The sequence below is a fragment of the Pleurodeles waltl genome, chromosome 2_2 (assembly GCF_031143425.1).
Source record: "Pleurodeles waltl isolate 20211129_DDA chromosome 2_2, aPleWal1.hap1.20221129, whole genome shotgun sequence".
Classification (NCBI taxonomy): domain Eukaryota; kingdom Metazoa; phylum Chordata; class Amphibia; order Caudata; family Salamandridae; genus Pleurodeles; species Pleurodeles waltl.
This window is the reverse complement of record NC_090439.1, coordinates 568,310,767-568,326,819: the sequence shown is the minus strand read 5'-3', so window position 1 is coordinate 568,326,819 and position 16,053 is coordinate 568,310,767. Positions and strand designations below refer to the sequence as shown.

Here is a 16,053-nt window from a genome sequence, read left to right as displayed (position 1 = left end):
AATGTCTCTTAGATCATAATTTGCTGATCACTAACTATTACTTCCAGTGTATAATGCCTTCCTTGCTCAATTGGCAATGTGATTTCAAAACTCAGCATAATTTTGACTTCAAGTTCCAAAATGTAGAACTGGATTCTCATGATCACAATAAAAAGGACATAAACTTGTGCTCTCACTCTTCAGCTGCAAGGTATGCCCATTCAGGACATGAGTACTTTTGACTTGCAACTCTTTTTCTCTTTGATCTTCAATTTGCACCTGTTTCTCCTTCACTCAGATCTACTCCTTCTGTTTTCTCATTTATGGTCAATACGTCATCAGGAACATTTTCAGTTGTTTCATGCAATGTAGGACACTTGACTCCTTTCACAGTTTTTCTAAACAATGATGGTAAAACTGGACTTACAATTCTTCTTGGTTCAACAGGGATTTTACTTGATTCACCTGCACCATTAGCCACTTCAGGAGGAATCAAATCTGCATGACTGATTCAACTCAGCTCCACTTTCAGCTACTTCAGGAAAAATGATTGTTTCAACTGATTTTCCAATTGTCTGCTTCTGGGAGAGTCCTTTGGCTCAAACTTGACTCTCCGTGCTACACTTCTGATTCTGCTGATAGAGAATGTTAGGACTGTCTTCTATTTCGTCCCTCAGAGGTTCACCTCTGGGATCTTCACTAGTTTGCACTGTCTTTGTTTCTGCAGTCTCTTGCTCTGTTACTGTCACTTGCTGTTCTTCTTGAGACTGTATGACTTCTGCTGGTGCTCTCAGCAACACAGAATTTTCATCATCCAAGGATGTCACACCTTAAGAGTATGGCTGGAGTGAATCCAGTTAAGGATTCCAGTACACTTCACAGCAGTCATTGTCACCAGAACCATTTGGTACAAACCCTTCCACCTAGGTTCTAAGCAAGTCCTTTGCGTGTGCTTCTTGATCACCACCAAATCTTCAGCTCTGAGACTATGGCACTGAACTTGGGATGGGGGCACGGCTGTAGTTTCCACCTGGAGAGAAAAAGAGGGAACCACATCAGCTAGACCTTTGTAGTAATCGAGCACCAAGTTGTCTGTTATGTTTACAAGTACATTTGCAGGAACAGCTGGCAATCTCAATGCTCTGCCCTTTAGGATTTCATGTGGAGAGTCCGGTCTTTCTGTCGGGTGTACTTTGCATGCTCATCAGAACCAAAGGTAAAGCATCAGGCCATTTCAAACAAGTGGAGGCACACATTTTTGATAGTTGAGTCTTCTGAGCGCCATTAATTTGCTCTACTAATCCAGAAGCTTCAGGGCGATAGCTACTGTGCAGCTTTTGCTCAATGTTTAAGGCTGAACATAGTAATTTAATCACCTCTTTACTGAAGTGACTTCCTCTGCCTGAGTAGAATGAGACCAGAAAACCAAACCTAGGTATCAACTCCGTAAGTAAAAGCTTTGCTACTGTGAGGCTATCATTTCTTCATTTAGGGTAGGCTTCAAACCAGTGACTAAAATACAATCTCCAACACATATCTCAAACTACCACACACAGGCATCTCAAGGACGTCCATCTGCATTCTGTTAAATGGACAAATTACTCTTCCAATGGGACTCAAATTAACAACTGTTTTTTTCCCCACATTCATTTGTTGACATGTAATGCATCTGTGACAAATGGCTTCAGCAACCTGTCTAAACTTTGGATTGAACCAGTATTGCTTCAATGTTCAAACCACTGCATCTCTGTTAATGTGCGTTTGACCATGTAGCATCTTGCCATTTGTGTCAGTAGACAACTTAGGTAAAACCTCCTGTCCTTCATTTGAACCACAAATTTCATCTATTTCTCTTTAAGTGCCACCCAATTTTGTCCAGCTTTTCCTTTCATCTTCTGTAACCTCCTCTTGGAGTCTCTATCTCCTCCCAAGTGCAAATTACTGTCAATAGATAACTTGTGACTTGTCTCATCAGTATTCACTGCACCAACAATTTTCCACTCTTCATTAAAAGTGACACAGTCTAAAGCACAGAACTGAGCAATTTTATCCGCTTAGGAATTTCCCATGGAGATGAAATCGCTTGGCCTCTTGTTAGCACTGCACTTAACAACAGCAATCTTTTCAGGCAGTTGTAGGGCTTGTAACAAATCATGAATTCTATCAGCATTTCTGATTAGTGAGCCAGAAGAGGTCATAAAACCTTGCTGTGACCACAACTGCCCAAAGTCATGACAACGCCAAATCTATATTGCCAGTCTATAAAAATTGACATTTTAAACTGTGCAGAAATATAGCATGCTCTAGTAAGATCCACCAATTCAGCCACTTATGCAGAAAATACTCCGTGAAGTCATGAAGCTTCAAGTACACCAGAAATGGTGCACACTGCATAGCCGCATTCTCTCTCAAACAAGAACCATCAAGAAAAAATGTTCTCTAACAGAGTATCCTGAATATCAGGTCTGGATTTGGTGCACAGCTCAGTAACCTCTAGACGGTCCTGTTCAACTTCCCTTACATTTTCAACATTGTCTATTGTTATCAAGGGTTGCAGGATTAATTACAGTACACCTCTTGAGGGTCACATTTAGGGATCCTAAAATCAACAATTCTTACTTCGTCAATCCAGCATGTGTCTGACTGAGTTTTGGTCCTGGTAAGCAAGACCGCAACTGAATGAGGGACCAATACAGTTAAAGGATGTCCCATTGTAATGCTTTCACTCGGAGTGAGACTAACACCAACTGCTTCTACCTGCTTAAGGTAGCCTGGTAAAGTGGCAGCAACTGGATCCAATGTAGCTGAAAAATATGCTACAGGGCGATTTATGCCACCATGTATCTATGTTAGGAAGGAAAGTGCACAGGAATCACGTTCATGTAAAAAAAAAGAAAATGGTTTTGTGTAATCAGGCATTCCTAGAGCTGGTGCTCTGTGCAGACTCTCTCTGCTCAATAAAAGCTTTCATACAAGCTTCATCGAATGGAACACGGTTAGTAATATCTTTGTGAGAATCTCTGCAGTGGCTTTGAAATAACAGAAAAATTTGGAATCTATTGGCGACAGTAACTCACCATTCCCAAAAACATCCTGACATCTGAGTAACAGGAGGATTAATTTGTAAAATAGCTGTAATCCTTCTCTGGACACCTTCCATGCACCAATTTCTACTTGAACTCCCCCACCAAGTACTTAACTTTTTTTTGACAGTACTGTAATATCACTGGGGACAATTTATGTCTATTGTCACCTAAATGATTCAACAAGGCAATAGTATTTGTGCCTGCATGCTTCCTGTGTTTTTTAAGCAACTAATAAATCATCAATGTACTGAACCAATGTTGATGAAAAGAAATTTTCAATGATTCCAAATTATTTTTCAACATCTGATTAAATATTAATGGGGAATCTGAAAAGCATTGTGGGATCCTACACTAGGAATACACACAACTACAGAATTTGAAACTGAAAAGAAAATGGCTATCCTCGTGTAGAGTCTCTGAGATAAATGCTTGTGACAAGTCCACTACTGTGAACCTTTCTGCATCACATGGAATTTGAAACAAAAATCACTGCTGAATTGGGTGCCACTGGACAACATTCGACCACAATCTCATTAATCTTTTTCAAATCCTGAACAATGCAAAATTTCCCACTTGGTTTCTGCAAACCCATAATAGGTGAATTGCATGGGCTGCTCTGCACTGCTTTCAAAACTCCTCGCTTGACAAAATCTGCAATTAGAGGAGTAACTCCTTCAATTACATCTGATTCCACATGATACTGCAGAGTTTTGGGGAAAAACCACATTAAGTTTGACTGTAACTTTGACTGGTTCAACTACTTAAATTAGACCAATGTCTTTCCCAGAAAGATTCCAGACTTTTAAAGTAATTGTCCCTTGTAGATCAGTTGGCAGGTCTTGTATTGTAAATGCAGGTTAATACGTAATCAGTGGAAATTCTTCATCAAGTGGATTACAGTCAATTGGCATGGATGATTCTTCATCATCATCACTATTTGTCTGAATGGCAATTCCATCATTTGTACAAGTAATTTAACATCTTGTTTTGCACAACAAATCTCTTCCCAAAAGGCATACTGGACTTGAATCTCAGACTACAAATGTATGCAAGCTTTCAATTGTACCAATTTTAACATGAATCAGTTTAGTAATCGGATTTCAGAAAATAATTTGCCACTCCTACCACTTGAATTGTTTTCTCAGAAAGTGACATATTAGGAACTTCTGCACCTCTAACAGAGTGTGTAGTTCCTGTGTCAATAAAAAAAAATTAGACTTGGTGACTCATTACACCTCAAATGAAGCTGCTAGCACACATTCCTCTTCACCCAAACTTACTCACAATTCATTGCTCAATTCATCCTCACTATATAATGGGAGTTGCTGTATTAACTGCTTGTTTTGACTTAATCTTTGACCCGTGTTCTTCTGAGGAACCACTGCCTGCTGCTGTGCCATTGGAGCTAAAGGTATTTGCATTTATTGCTTTTGCGGCATCATTTGCATCTGCAATTTAATTTGCTATTGTTGTGGTACCTGGTGCTCGGGGACTTAGCATTTGCTGTGGAGTCTGCATTTGATTATTCATATTCTGGACATTAAAATTAGGATTCTGAATTCTTGGTACTCTCAAATTTGAAAAAAGATTGTTTTGATTCATCTGCACAACACATTCCTGCACCATCACTGGACACTCCTGTTTCCAATGCCCAAAACCCTCACATGTGTGACAATGTAACATCTTTCTCATTTCCTGCATATTACCTGAATTAACATTAGTATTCAAATCAAAACCGACAACACAATTCCCATTTCCACCACCACATCTTCTGCCTCTCGCCTGTCCCACACTCTGAATCACCTGCATATTTCCCTGTTGCTACGGAAAAATTCCCTGCATCCCTGATTGTGCTGCTTTAATCTGCATCATCACTGAGTTTTTTCTTTCAATCTCTTTTGCTTCATGTCAATCTCATCACTACAGTATTTAGCAAACTGCAATACTTCATAAACGGTTTGGCTTGACAGCAAATAAAACAATTCTTAAGCATGTTACCAACTTCAGATCTCAATCCCTCAACAAATCGGAACACGAAATAAGTCATATCTTTAGGTTCAATTGTGTCTCTATCACTGTAATGTTTAAACGCCTATAACAACCTTTTACAGTATGCATGTACTGACTCCTTTGCTTCCTGTGCTGTCCCATCTATTCTTTGCCAATCAATGTTTTCAGGGCAAATTTTCATTTTCAAAATTTTAATCACTTTGTAATAGCTTTTCATTACTTCAGGAGTTGTTGCACCTGTAACTGGATCTTTTGGAGGCTCTCCTGTTGGCCAATCAACCTTTAAATCACCTAGGACCACTATTTCGAGCTAAGTATTTAAATCTTCCCACAAGCGTTTTGCGAGTTTCACAAATATGCTGATACCATTCCACTGATTTCTCTCTCAATCTCGGGTAATCATTTCTGAAAGAAAAAATATCACTCCTGCTCCTAGGAACATGAACATAATTACCTCCAAGAATTTCTCTCATTGGTAATATCTTTACTGGACTATCAGTCTGTTGTGTGTCCAAAAATTCAAATACACAGACTCTTTTCATTTGATCCCTTTTCTTTATCCATCTGCCTTCCCATTCAACTAATGCTTCCATGTTTTAATACTTTGAATTAATTCTTTAATATGAATTTTCATTCCAGGTGATCTCATGTTCTAAATGTCTTTTGAATCAAATTCTAATCTGTAACTCCTTTTCAATGGATTTGATTTTTCAATATCTACTTCCTATTTTTCTGCAAGTTCTGATATTTTCTAATGTGCCTATCCTGATTTGTTTGTGACATCTTTACACACGAAGCGTAACTCATCTTTATTTTATGAATCAATTCTAGTTAATTCAAGTGGTCCCTCAATCATTTCATTTTTTAATCTTGCCAGATTCAGTGTCTTCCCCCTTCAGCAACTGTTTTTACTCCCCCCATTTTCTCTAACCAGTATGTTAACTGTTGAGCTGTTAAGCCTTACAAGGAATCATTATTATTCACATTGGGCACACATGGTGGTATGTTACATGGCAGACCCATTACTCTCTCAGGTGTCATCAAAATTGAATTGGAATCTAAAACTGACCTCTCCACATTTTGTGAAGTCCCAGAATAAGTTAAGTCTATAGGCAGGCCTGTTCTATCAAAAGACATAACTACTGAAGTAACATTGAGTTTTCCCTTTCTGCATTTGTGTTAAAAAGATTCTGTACATTGCTCTCATTATTTCCCTCGGAATATAATGGAATAACTGAACCAATAGTAACAGGGACTGTTAAAGCTTCCGGGCTTGGTGAGGCATTCTGATTTTGAGTAAATTACTCGAAAACTCTGACCAGTAAGTACTGAGCAACATGACTGCGTTACAGTTACAGGAGTACACTTTCACACTGTCTGGACTTAGGTGTAGACTTCACATGGGCTATCTGAGCTACAGTAAGAATTACAGGAGTCTGAGTTACTGTAATAGCAGTCGTTGTGTAACGACTTGAGGTGGTGCATTTGGACTAGTACCTGGACTTGTCTCTTGTGCTGCATATGGAGTAGGACGATTTCTCAACAATTGTGTTATAAATGTATTATCGTCTGAGTCACTATCATAAGTCAATGATTTCCTAGCTTCACCTGACTTCGACTCAGATTCTTCAGGATCCTTCCTTATTCTTTTTCTTTGGTCCAACACTGTCCTCTTTCACTTGTGTAATTGCAGGATACATTCCAATACCCTATAAAGTTTCTGTTCTACAAAATTTCTCCTCATTATCCCATTTTGCTTGTAGCAAAGTTTACTCAACTTTTCTCATTTGTCTCTCAAATTTTAATTTCTCTTGTTGTCTGGCTACTAACTCCCAAATAGCTAAGGGCCAGATGTAGCAAAGGGTTTTACCCATTCTGTGTCTATGGGAAAATGTATTGGTACATATGGCCCAAAATCTTCAAATTGTGCAGGTCTCAGAGAGAGTTTTAATTCATAAAGTATTCTTCTCAAGTTTTCTAAAAATGCTCATATTTAGACTTCCACAAGCAGATAACGCTGGACTCCCTTCCTTCTCCATTATTTTGCTCCACTGTTTTAACCAAATACAAGCAGAGGGACCTTTCGCTTCAATTACTGTGTATGCGGTGTGTCTTCTGGCAGGGCTATTTCTCCTATTCTGACTGGAATAAAAGAATCTTCTCTTATCGCACTCTTTAATGCTTTAAAAAATGTCATTTTTACCTTTCACTCAAAACTACAAATTAAGTTCAAAACAGGAAGTAACTCAATTCCAAAATCCTTTTTGCTTGCTTCTCTCAACCAATAGCTGTTCACGCTTGTCCACCAATCCGTTTGCAGGTCCTTTTCACCAACCGACCAATGTCAGTGTGGACCTAGTGACATCACACGCTCACACACAGCGGCTGACAAAGCCTTGCTGACTCCTTCAAACCCAATTCACACAGAAAACGAAATGCAAAATATTGCGAGCACTAAAGAAAAATCAACAAACCAACTTGTCTACTTATTACAGGTAGGGACTCAATCCCTTCGGAAGCTTTACGGATATTTCGACTGCAGCTTTTAGCTCCGACAGCTACTTATCCGGCTTTAGCTTTTTCTCATTGGCAAGTAAAATTTGACAGCAAATTTCACCCTTCACTAGTACCAGATCCTCCCTGAGCTCTCAGGACTCACCACGTATCTTTCAAACTAACAATATTTTAACATGCACTCTAGGAATACTATTTGTCAACCACTCTTGATTAACCAAACAAGTTATAACAACCAAGTATCTCCTACACTTGTACATAAACCAACAACCACATGGGCAATTTTTTAGCACAAAGCGCCACACTCAATTGAAGTACACCAACTTCCCTACACTCACCCTTTAGAGTATGCAAGCTCCCTACTCAAACTACGTTGGAGTAAGCAAACTCCCTATTTCTCACATACATCACAAATCACCAGCGATCTGCCAAAGTATCGCAAGTGCAAGCCCTATTCAGAACTCAAATAACACTAGGAGCATACCATATTTCATCCAAACAAGCATTGACAAAACCAAATCTCCCAATTTTAGGATGCTGCTCTCTATTAAGACTAAACCATCAAAACTAGGATGTTTCCCTCCTATTGAGATGAAACCATCATCTCTGCTATCAAAAACTGTGGTCGTGCGACCTTATATTATATTGTAATTATTATGATAAGGTGACATGCATAAAAGGCTTTGACATCTACCACGCTCAGAGCTTGACTCGAATCTTGACTCAGACAGGAGTAAGAAATCATCCAATCAAACAATGAGAACCAATAGCCATCTAACAATAACAGAATATAAAATAATGAGTCAGTAATTTAAACACACCCTGTCCTATGTAGCCATGAATCACCACGCCAGTTTAGCAAAGTTTAAACATTTATTGCCTTTACATTAATAATGCTGAAGTCACGTAGATCATGTGCAAGACCAAATGATAGAAATACATAAGCAACACAGGTTATCCAAAATGTTCAAAGAATCTCAATCTTGCCAATGCATTTAAAATGAAACACTCCAAAAGAACAATGCAGAACAACAGAACTACGTGAAAAATAGAAACATCATACATTTAGTTGGTGCAGCTGAATTAATCACAATTAATGAATAATCATTCAAAATCAAATTTAAGGTCAGGCATCCCTAGCTATTACTCTAATTTGAAAAGCATGTTTGGGCTTCATGCAAAAATAAAAATAAGGCAAAAATTCAATTGGAAAACATCCAACTATGGCGCTAACCAAAAACATGTGGTTGGATTTATAAAAGAGAAAACCTGCAAAGGAAAAATAAATTAACATTTGCTATACCTCTCCTAAATGAGTCAGCAGGGTTTTCATCAGCAGAGAGCAGTAACTGCAGGTCTTTAGAGAGCAGCACCAGGAACATGAAAGGGAAAACAGTTCAGAAATATTGGACCTAAAGTAATAGAACTGTTAGAATCATAAGTGGCTAGACAAGCTAATAGGAAAACTGACTCTGAATGGAACTAAAATGAATCTGCCTCTCATCACATAAAGTTAGCAAAATTGAAGTCCCAAAAAGTTACTACCTAAGCTTCTACTGAACAAGACTATAGGTGGTTTTGTGTGCAGCCAATGAATTTTCATCTGTGCTTCAGATGTATCGCCTTTCCAAGATAGTGTCACGTTCATTCTTCTCTCTAGTCGACAGCTTCCGTAAAATAGTACAAAATAAAAGGCAACATGGAATATGGCATTGAACACTGAAGCTCATTGTTAAAACGTACAATTATATATTTAGGGAATAGGACAAGCAGCCAAAGCAGGACTGAATTTCCACTGTGCATGTGACACAGGATATTTAATAAAGTGCTTAGAAAACATTTCAGTGAAGTCAGCAACATTTGAACATTGTGCTTCTAGAAAAGGCAGAACTTTTAACTAGTGCTAAATATGAAGAATAAAACATTTCTAGTCATTTCAACGCATTGGTTTGTAGTGTATTAATATTTTTCATTTTTTTGCCAGTACATTTAATTATGATTAATCAAAATCGATTTCATTAGACACTATTTTCACATATAACACATTGTGGTGGATACCAGGTCAGTCACTTTTTAAAGCGGCACGTTTATTTTCCTAACACACATTTTTAGTTAGGCCCTTAAACACACATTATTTCACATTATTTTTAGTGACTCATTTTTATTAATAATGTTGGCTCTCTAACAACCTCAAAAGGGCTTGGGACACATCACCCACCAAGTGGGGGTTCTCCGCTTACCCCACTGCCGTACCAAGAAACCAGCTAATTGGTAATACCCGGCTGCCCTTGCCTTTTTGCCCAGGTAGCCCTGCCCACAATGTACTCAGCAGTTGCCTGCATGGGGTCCTATCCTCTATCTCCACTTCACTGCCAGCCCTGGGCACGTTACCCGAAGATATGGATGTTCCAAGTTCAGTGGCTGTTATCTTTGCTTTTGATACACCAGCAGTGGGTGGAAGGCTTCAGCCAGTGGGTCCTCAGTTTTCCCGTTTGCCAGTGATGTTCATGCCCAGTTGACGCTAGTGATTCCAGGTAATGTGCCTACAACTGTCCCTTTAGTTCCCATCTGGCCTCTCTCCTCTGTCCCTTGCTTCCACTCCGCATGCCCTCATCAGCTAGCACCCAAGTGCATTTTTTTAAAATTTCCACCACATTTTTCCTCTTGGTACTCTGCTGCCCTCAGGCTGCTAGGAGGATGGGCAGTGCTGCTCTGACGGGAGACCTTCCTTTAACTCCATTTTGGAAGCTCTGCTCTTGTGGCCTCTGCTGGTTTGCCCTCTGGCCTCTTAAGGTCCGCTTTGAAGGCAGGCCTCCGTCGAAATCAGTATTTTCCTTTGTAGCTGTTCTATTCTGTGGTCGGGTGGGTAAGTTGTCAAAGGTAAGCATGAAGGAGTCAGTTTTGATAATTTTGTGAGATTCTCAGTAACTCACTTTAACTCTCCTTGTTAACTTGCCTGTCACAAGTGCCTTCGGGCAAAAGACGAAAGACTGATAGACAAACAAGGTTTGGCATATAGCAGACCAGGGTGCAGATTGCAAAATATACACCCATTCTCTTTATCAAAGGGTCTTTGCCTTCTGGACACTCTACTGTAGTTCATACTGCTTGACACACTTACACTAAAGACATTGCTATGGGTCCTGTCCACCACCCAGTACTGTACACGCCCACAGCATTAAATCACCAACCAGTAACTGAACACACATGGAATAACTGAAGAAATCCGCCTCATGCCACTGGAAAATGGAGGACTTTAATTTAGGCCACCACTGCACGTTCTGACAAGATTCAAAATATGACCGCTTCTGGACCCCTCACAATGACAAATCGCATGTGATGATATATTCTTTAAAGAGTCTGTTGTAGCGCAAACTCAGCCGAAATTTTTTTGGGAGCACCTGTTACATTACACAAGGGTAGATTTTTTTTTTAGGCACAGGAAGATTAGGTGATTTACACATGATATTCAGCTAATTGCGAGACTTAAATCTGGTTTCCTAGGTCCAAAGTCAGCAGCTCTCACTGTTAGGCCAAATATCAATTTTCCAAAATGTTCCCATATGTTGTGCCCCCTACCCCCCTTTGTAGGAAGGTACCCTCTGCCCTAATGCTAGCAAGAAACATGAGTCCTGTATCCTTTTTTCAAAGAAAGATAGTCATAATTCAGATCCAGTGAGCAACTCTGAAATCCATTGTTGCTGCACCTACTTCCCTGATGAGAACTATTGCCTTGCAAAGTGGGTTCCCTCCTCTGCCCTTCATTAAAAACATGGCCTCCCATCTTGCCTCATTCCCTCACTTCTGCCTCTACAACACCCAAAGTAAGGCACCTCCTCTTCTTCAATTTTCCCTTCTCATGAGCTATTAGTATGATGTCCAAAACATCACTGACCCATCAAATGTATACTGGTTCCTAATGCAAGTAAGGAAGGATAGTAAAATAGCCACAATGGGGGTTTAGTGGGCCACTGCACCTGTAGCACCAATGACAGAGCTCTGTAAAGTAGGGTATCTGCTCTTCCCACTCCACTGGACCATCACTCTTAGACCTGAGTCACAAAGCAGGTACTCTTCTCCTTTTTGTTAAAGGAAAAAAGCCCCACATCCCTTCCATCACCTCACTATTGAACACTGGTATGTATACAGCAAGTATGGCCTTGAACATAATACCAAGATCCCTACTTTCCTTTGTCATACTAAGACATTCATAACTGGGGTGCATTGGCACTTACACCTGGGACCTCAGTGTCACAACTTATGCTGCACTAATTGTAGTGATGGTTTAAAAAAAAATATATAATAATAATTATTATTAAAAGACCCCCATATCACCACCCCTTACGTAGGGGCATATCTCACAGAAAGTTGTCTCGTCCATTTGAAAACAAAACAAATCATTGGCAAAGCCAATAGGTCTCGGCTACGTAAGAGCTATTGACTTTACCAATGTCTTTTAGCCATGCTGTATAGCAGCGTGGCTAAAAGTTAGTGGCATGCTGTAGAGAAGAGATTCAAGTGGAGTAAAGAGTTGTAGAGTGGATTACAGCAGAGTCGATTGGTGTGGTGTACATTGGAATGACAAAGAGCAGTGACGCAGAGTAGAGGTATGGAGTGACAGAATTAAATGGCATACTTGACAAAGCCAATAGGTCTCACCTATGAAAGATCTATTGCCCTTGTCAGTTGTTATGCATGTTTTCATGCTTAAATCACAAACTTCATTCAGAAATCAGTTGGTTGTCATAGTATTAGGATTCTCAGAGTTTATAATTATTTCATACATTCTGCATGTCTCCAAAGCAAGAAACATAAGTGATGTTTGCATAGTGCTAGCCAATTAGGAAGCTGCAAAGAAGAGTGACATTAAAGCCAACAAATGGTAAGCAACAGGAGGCCTCCAAACCCTTTTTGTAAACAATAGTGCTCGCATATTTTGCATGCTCACGCAGGTTTGAATAAAAAAAATAAAAAAAAAATTAATAGGCATTTGCAATGTAATGGGTCTTGCGTCAGCTCGAGATCTATTAGCGTTGCAAATTCCTAACTGGATTCTTCTTGTTACATAAATTGAAAATGAAAAGTAAAAGAGTTTACATAAGCAAGCCAATTCAAAGCACCATGGCCACCATTCGCGTGAGAGCAAAGAAGAGACACAAAAGGAAAAAAGTTTGCAAGCAGTCAAACACATCGGCAATAGTGCAATTATCCATTTAACTGGGTCAATGGCCAAGGCAGTAACAAAACTGCCCCAAGGAGGGACAAAGGTAAAGCATTTGCCAATGATAACCAAGGATTCCTGAAAGGCAAGCCCGTAAACGAGTGATGTCGATGGGCGTGTGGTGGATGTGGTTAAAAGCCCACAGATAGATTACAACACTTTTAAGAGCTGGCACGCTCAACCTAAAACTGGTAGCAGGCAGCTGTATTGGAAATGTATTGTGCACAGTGTAAACACCATATTAAAGCCTATAGAGAGGAAGATCAACATGGGAGAGTGCCTAAATCCGTCTTTCGGTGGTGTTTCTTAAATCTGTGCCCTGCAGGCCTAAAATAAGTCTGTGTTCTAGAAAGAGGACTATGTGAGATCCTCCTACATCACTGGTCAAGGTGAAATATTTATGTTTCACTGCCAAAGCCAAGAGTGAGAAAGCAGCGTTAGAACAGACGATTTGGGATTTTTGAGGAATTCCGTGTGTGAATAAGAACAGCATTTTTACATAGCGTTCCATATCACATGTATGTCTCTTGTAATCTCTGAAGATAAAATGCGTTACTCTAACCCAGTGGTTCCCAACCTGTGGGCCGGGCACCCCTGGGTGTCCGCGAATGCTTAAAAAAATTAATAATATTAGCTCCCAGCTATCAGTAATGACTCAGTGGGGGTCCCTGTGTTCCAATAATGATTCAGTGGGGGTCCCCGGGATCTAGTTATGATAAAATGGGGGTCCACAGAAGTCAAAAGGTTGGGAACCACTGCTCTAACCCACTCCGATTACCCACAATTTACCAACCTCTGAAGTGTGAGCTGGCGCTGTGAGCGTTCATGACCTACAGATCGGATCCTTGTCTGCAGGAAACCTGAACTCGCCACCTTGCCGGCTCGAAGAAGTTGTGTTTGATGAAAAGATTGGAACGTGGTTTCTTAATAATAGTAACTATAATGGACTGCAGAATAGTTTGCCTAAGTTTCCCTGATGAACTCTACAAGGGAGAGAGAAGAGATTAGATGTGAACGCCTCCCCCCCTCTTTTAAAATGTTTGTACCCTCTCCTTCAGAAAAGAGCCTAGCAAGCTCAGGGCAACATACCGAATGTCACTCTCTTCAAGCCTGAACGATTCACTGTGTCAAAGGCGGCACACGGGTCCAAACTGACCACCACAACCTTTAATCCTCTCTCCAGAACATCCCATACTTCTTCTGTTACAGCTAACAACGTGCCCCTTACACCCCGCCCACTTCAACCACTGTTAAACACTTATAATTTCATGCACATTTTGACAAATCGAGTTAAACAATAGCGTATAACAACCATTTGAGTGTTTGGGATCTTTCCTTTACATTGGCTTACCAAACTGATCAGAAAATGCATTAAAATTAGTAAACATAGGCACATAACATTTTTATCGAAGCATGAGATGACACATATGTATTCTAAAAGCACACCTTCCCCATTCAACTTTGCCTACAATCACAAGGTGTGGCGCAAACAGGCTTGAACCTAGTTCCAAAGTAGATACCTCTCTGTCTCGTGAGTCACGTCTCACAAATAAAATAAGCCTGCCAACAGCCACTGCTGCAACTAAGCTTCTGTTTAACTAAACTGAAATGTTTTCACTTTGCACTTAACCGAAGTGGAGGCATTCTGCACACCATCGCCAGTGAAAAGAGTGACTGTCAGGTAAAAAGGTGTGGTTGGCTTTCTGAAAACTGTTAAAGTCCTCACACCCACTAGCCTAAAGCAACACACAGTTCTGAAGAGAACGGTTGAAATGTATTAATATAACATTTAATTATTTTGTTTAAACTATAAACAAACAGGAAGTGCTATTAAAATGTAACATAATTGTAATGACCAAAGTAACAATTTAGTAACAAACATTTCACAACATGCCTACGATCGACACATTAAAAAATGTTCTCGAACAGCCTATTTCAAAGATCGCCAACGCCGATAGACGAATAGACCGTGTTCAAAAAGAGTTCTTCCCAGTAGCATTAAAATGATTGTGTTGGGGAAAAAGCATTCCACAGATGAGGAAACTGTTAAAGTGAAGTCAAAACAAGATAGGCAGAAGAGGGTTGGTCTGCTTTGAAAACGAGAATGAGGGTCATTCTAACTCTGCAGCCTCAGCAAGAGTTCCCAAAAGCGGAATCCTGGGGCGAAAAAATGTCTTTTCTCCGGACCGGAAAAGTCCTCCCTGGAAGCCAGACACCAACCCCTAACCAGAGTGAGGAGACCAGCATACACCAAGCAGTCTTTTAACACCGGTGGCATAAACACTCACCAACAGCAGGATCAGAGTGGGCAGCCCGGCCATGACAGCAATCTCACAGGACAGCGAGGAGCGGCCACTCCGGTCTCTACAGACAGGGCTAAAATGGAACCACCTTCAGTCTGCGCCTCCTGGGAGGGAGGGAGGGAGCGGCCCCTCGAGAGGGTGGGGTGGGGCGGGGCCAGAGCCGGAACCCCAGTCCCACCTGCGACATGACGTCACGCGCTCCTCTGTGCAGGTAAGGGGAGACCTCCCCCCCCCCCCACCCCCCCACTCCGTGCGTGCGAGTCAACCGCCCCGTGACGCGCTGTCTGTTTCTTCCTGCGCCCAGGCCCATCTTAGCAGGCAGGTGATCAGCGAGGATCCGGAAATGGTTGGGAACGGGGTAGTTTCTGCGGGCAGTAATTCTGGACATAAGCAAGTTTAAGAAAACTTTGTCCGTCCACAAGCTAAAAGACAAAGAAGCCACAGGGCCCGAGTTTGTCGAGCTGGCCCCAACCACTACAGATAAGTTTTGTTACTCCAGTCGCCAACACGAAAAGGACGTCCCTCTGATGGCACTGATAGCTAAGCGGCGACACAATCTTGTGAAGAAAAACTCGACCGAGTGCGCACAGCTTTGGAAGCGTCGAACTTCATTTTAATAGTGTTATATAGCGAAGGTTGAAACTGATTTATTTAAATAATAATAATGTGTGGAGGTATTATCAAGCCCCGCTAGTGCCTTATATATTTAATTCAAAACCAATTTGCATTATTTTTAAAGAAAGGCGGCCCTCTGGAAGTAGAGAAACTATCCACCCTAGGGTTACAGCGTTACCAGAAAGTTCGGCATTATCGCCACGCAAAGTGGAAAACAGACCTTCTCCATCTTGGCATTCTGGACCTGGGACATCCTCGACTACAACTGTACTGATTGGCTCTCAAGCTACTCTCCCCAACCACACAATAGAATGTGACTTCTCTG

At 40.7% G+C, this 16,053-nt stretch overlaps 1 protein-coding gene across 1 annotated transcript in view; it reads right to left on the bottom strand.

Annotated features, from left to right (window-relative positions):
* The window catches only part of DSG2 (desmoglein 2), a 439,785-nt gene extending 424,547 nt beyond the window's left edge, over positions 1-15,238 (bottom strand). Inside the window, exon 1 of the mRNA XM_069220070.1 lies at positions 15,099-15,238. Within this exon, the coding sequence (XP_069076171.1) occupies positions 15,099-15,131 (33 nt within the window). The 5' untranslated portion in view covers positions 15,132-15,238. The remainder of the gene's footprint in view (positions 1-15,098) is intronic.
* Between the last annotated feature and the right edge of the window lie 815 nt (positions 15,239-16,053).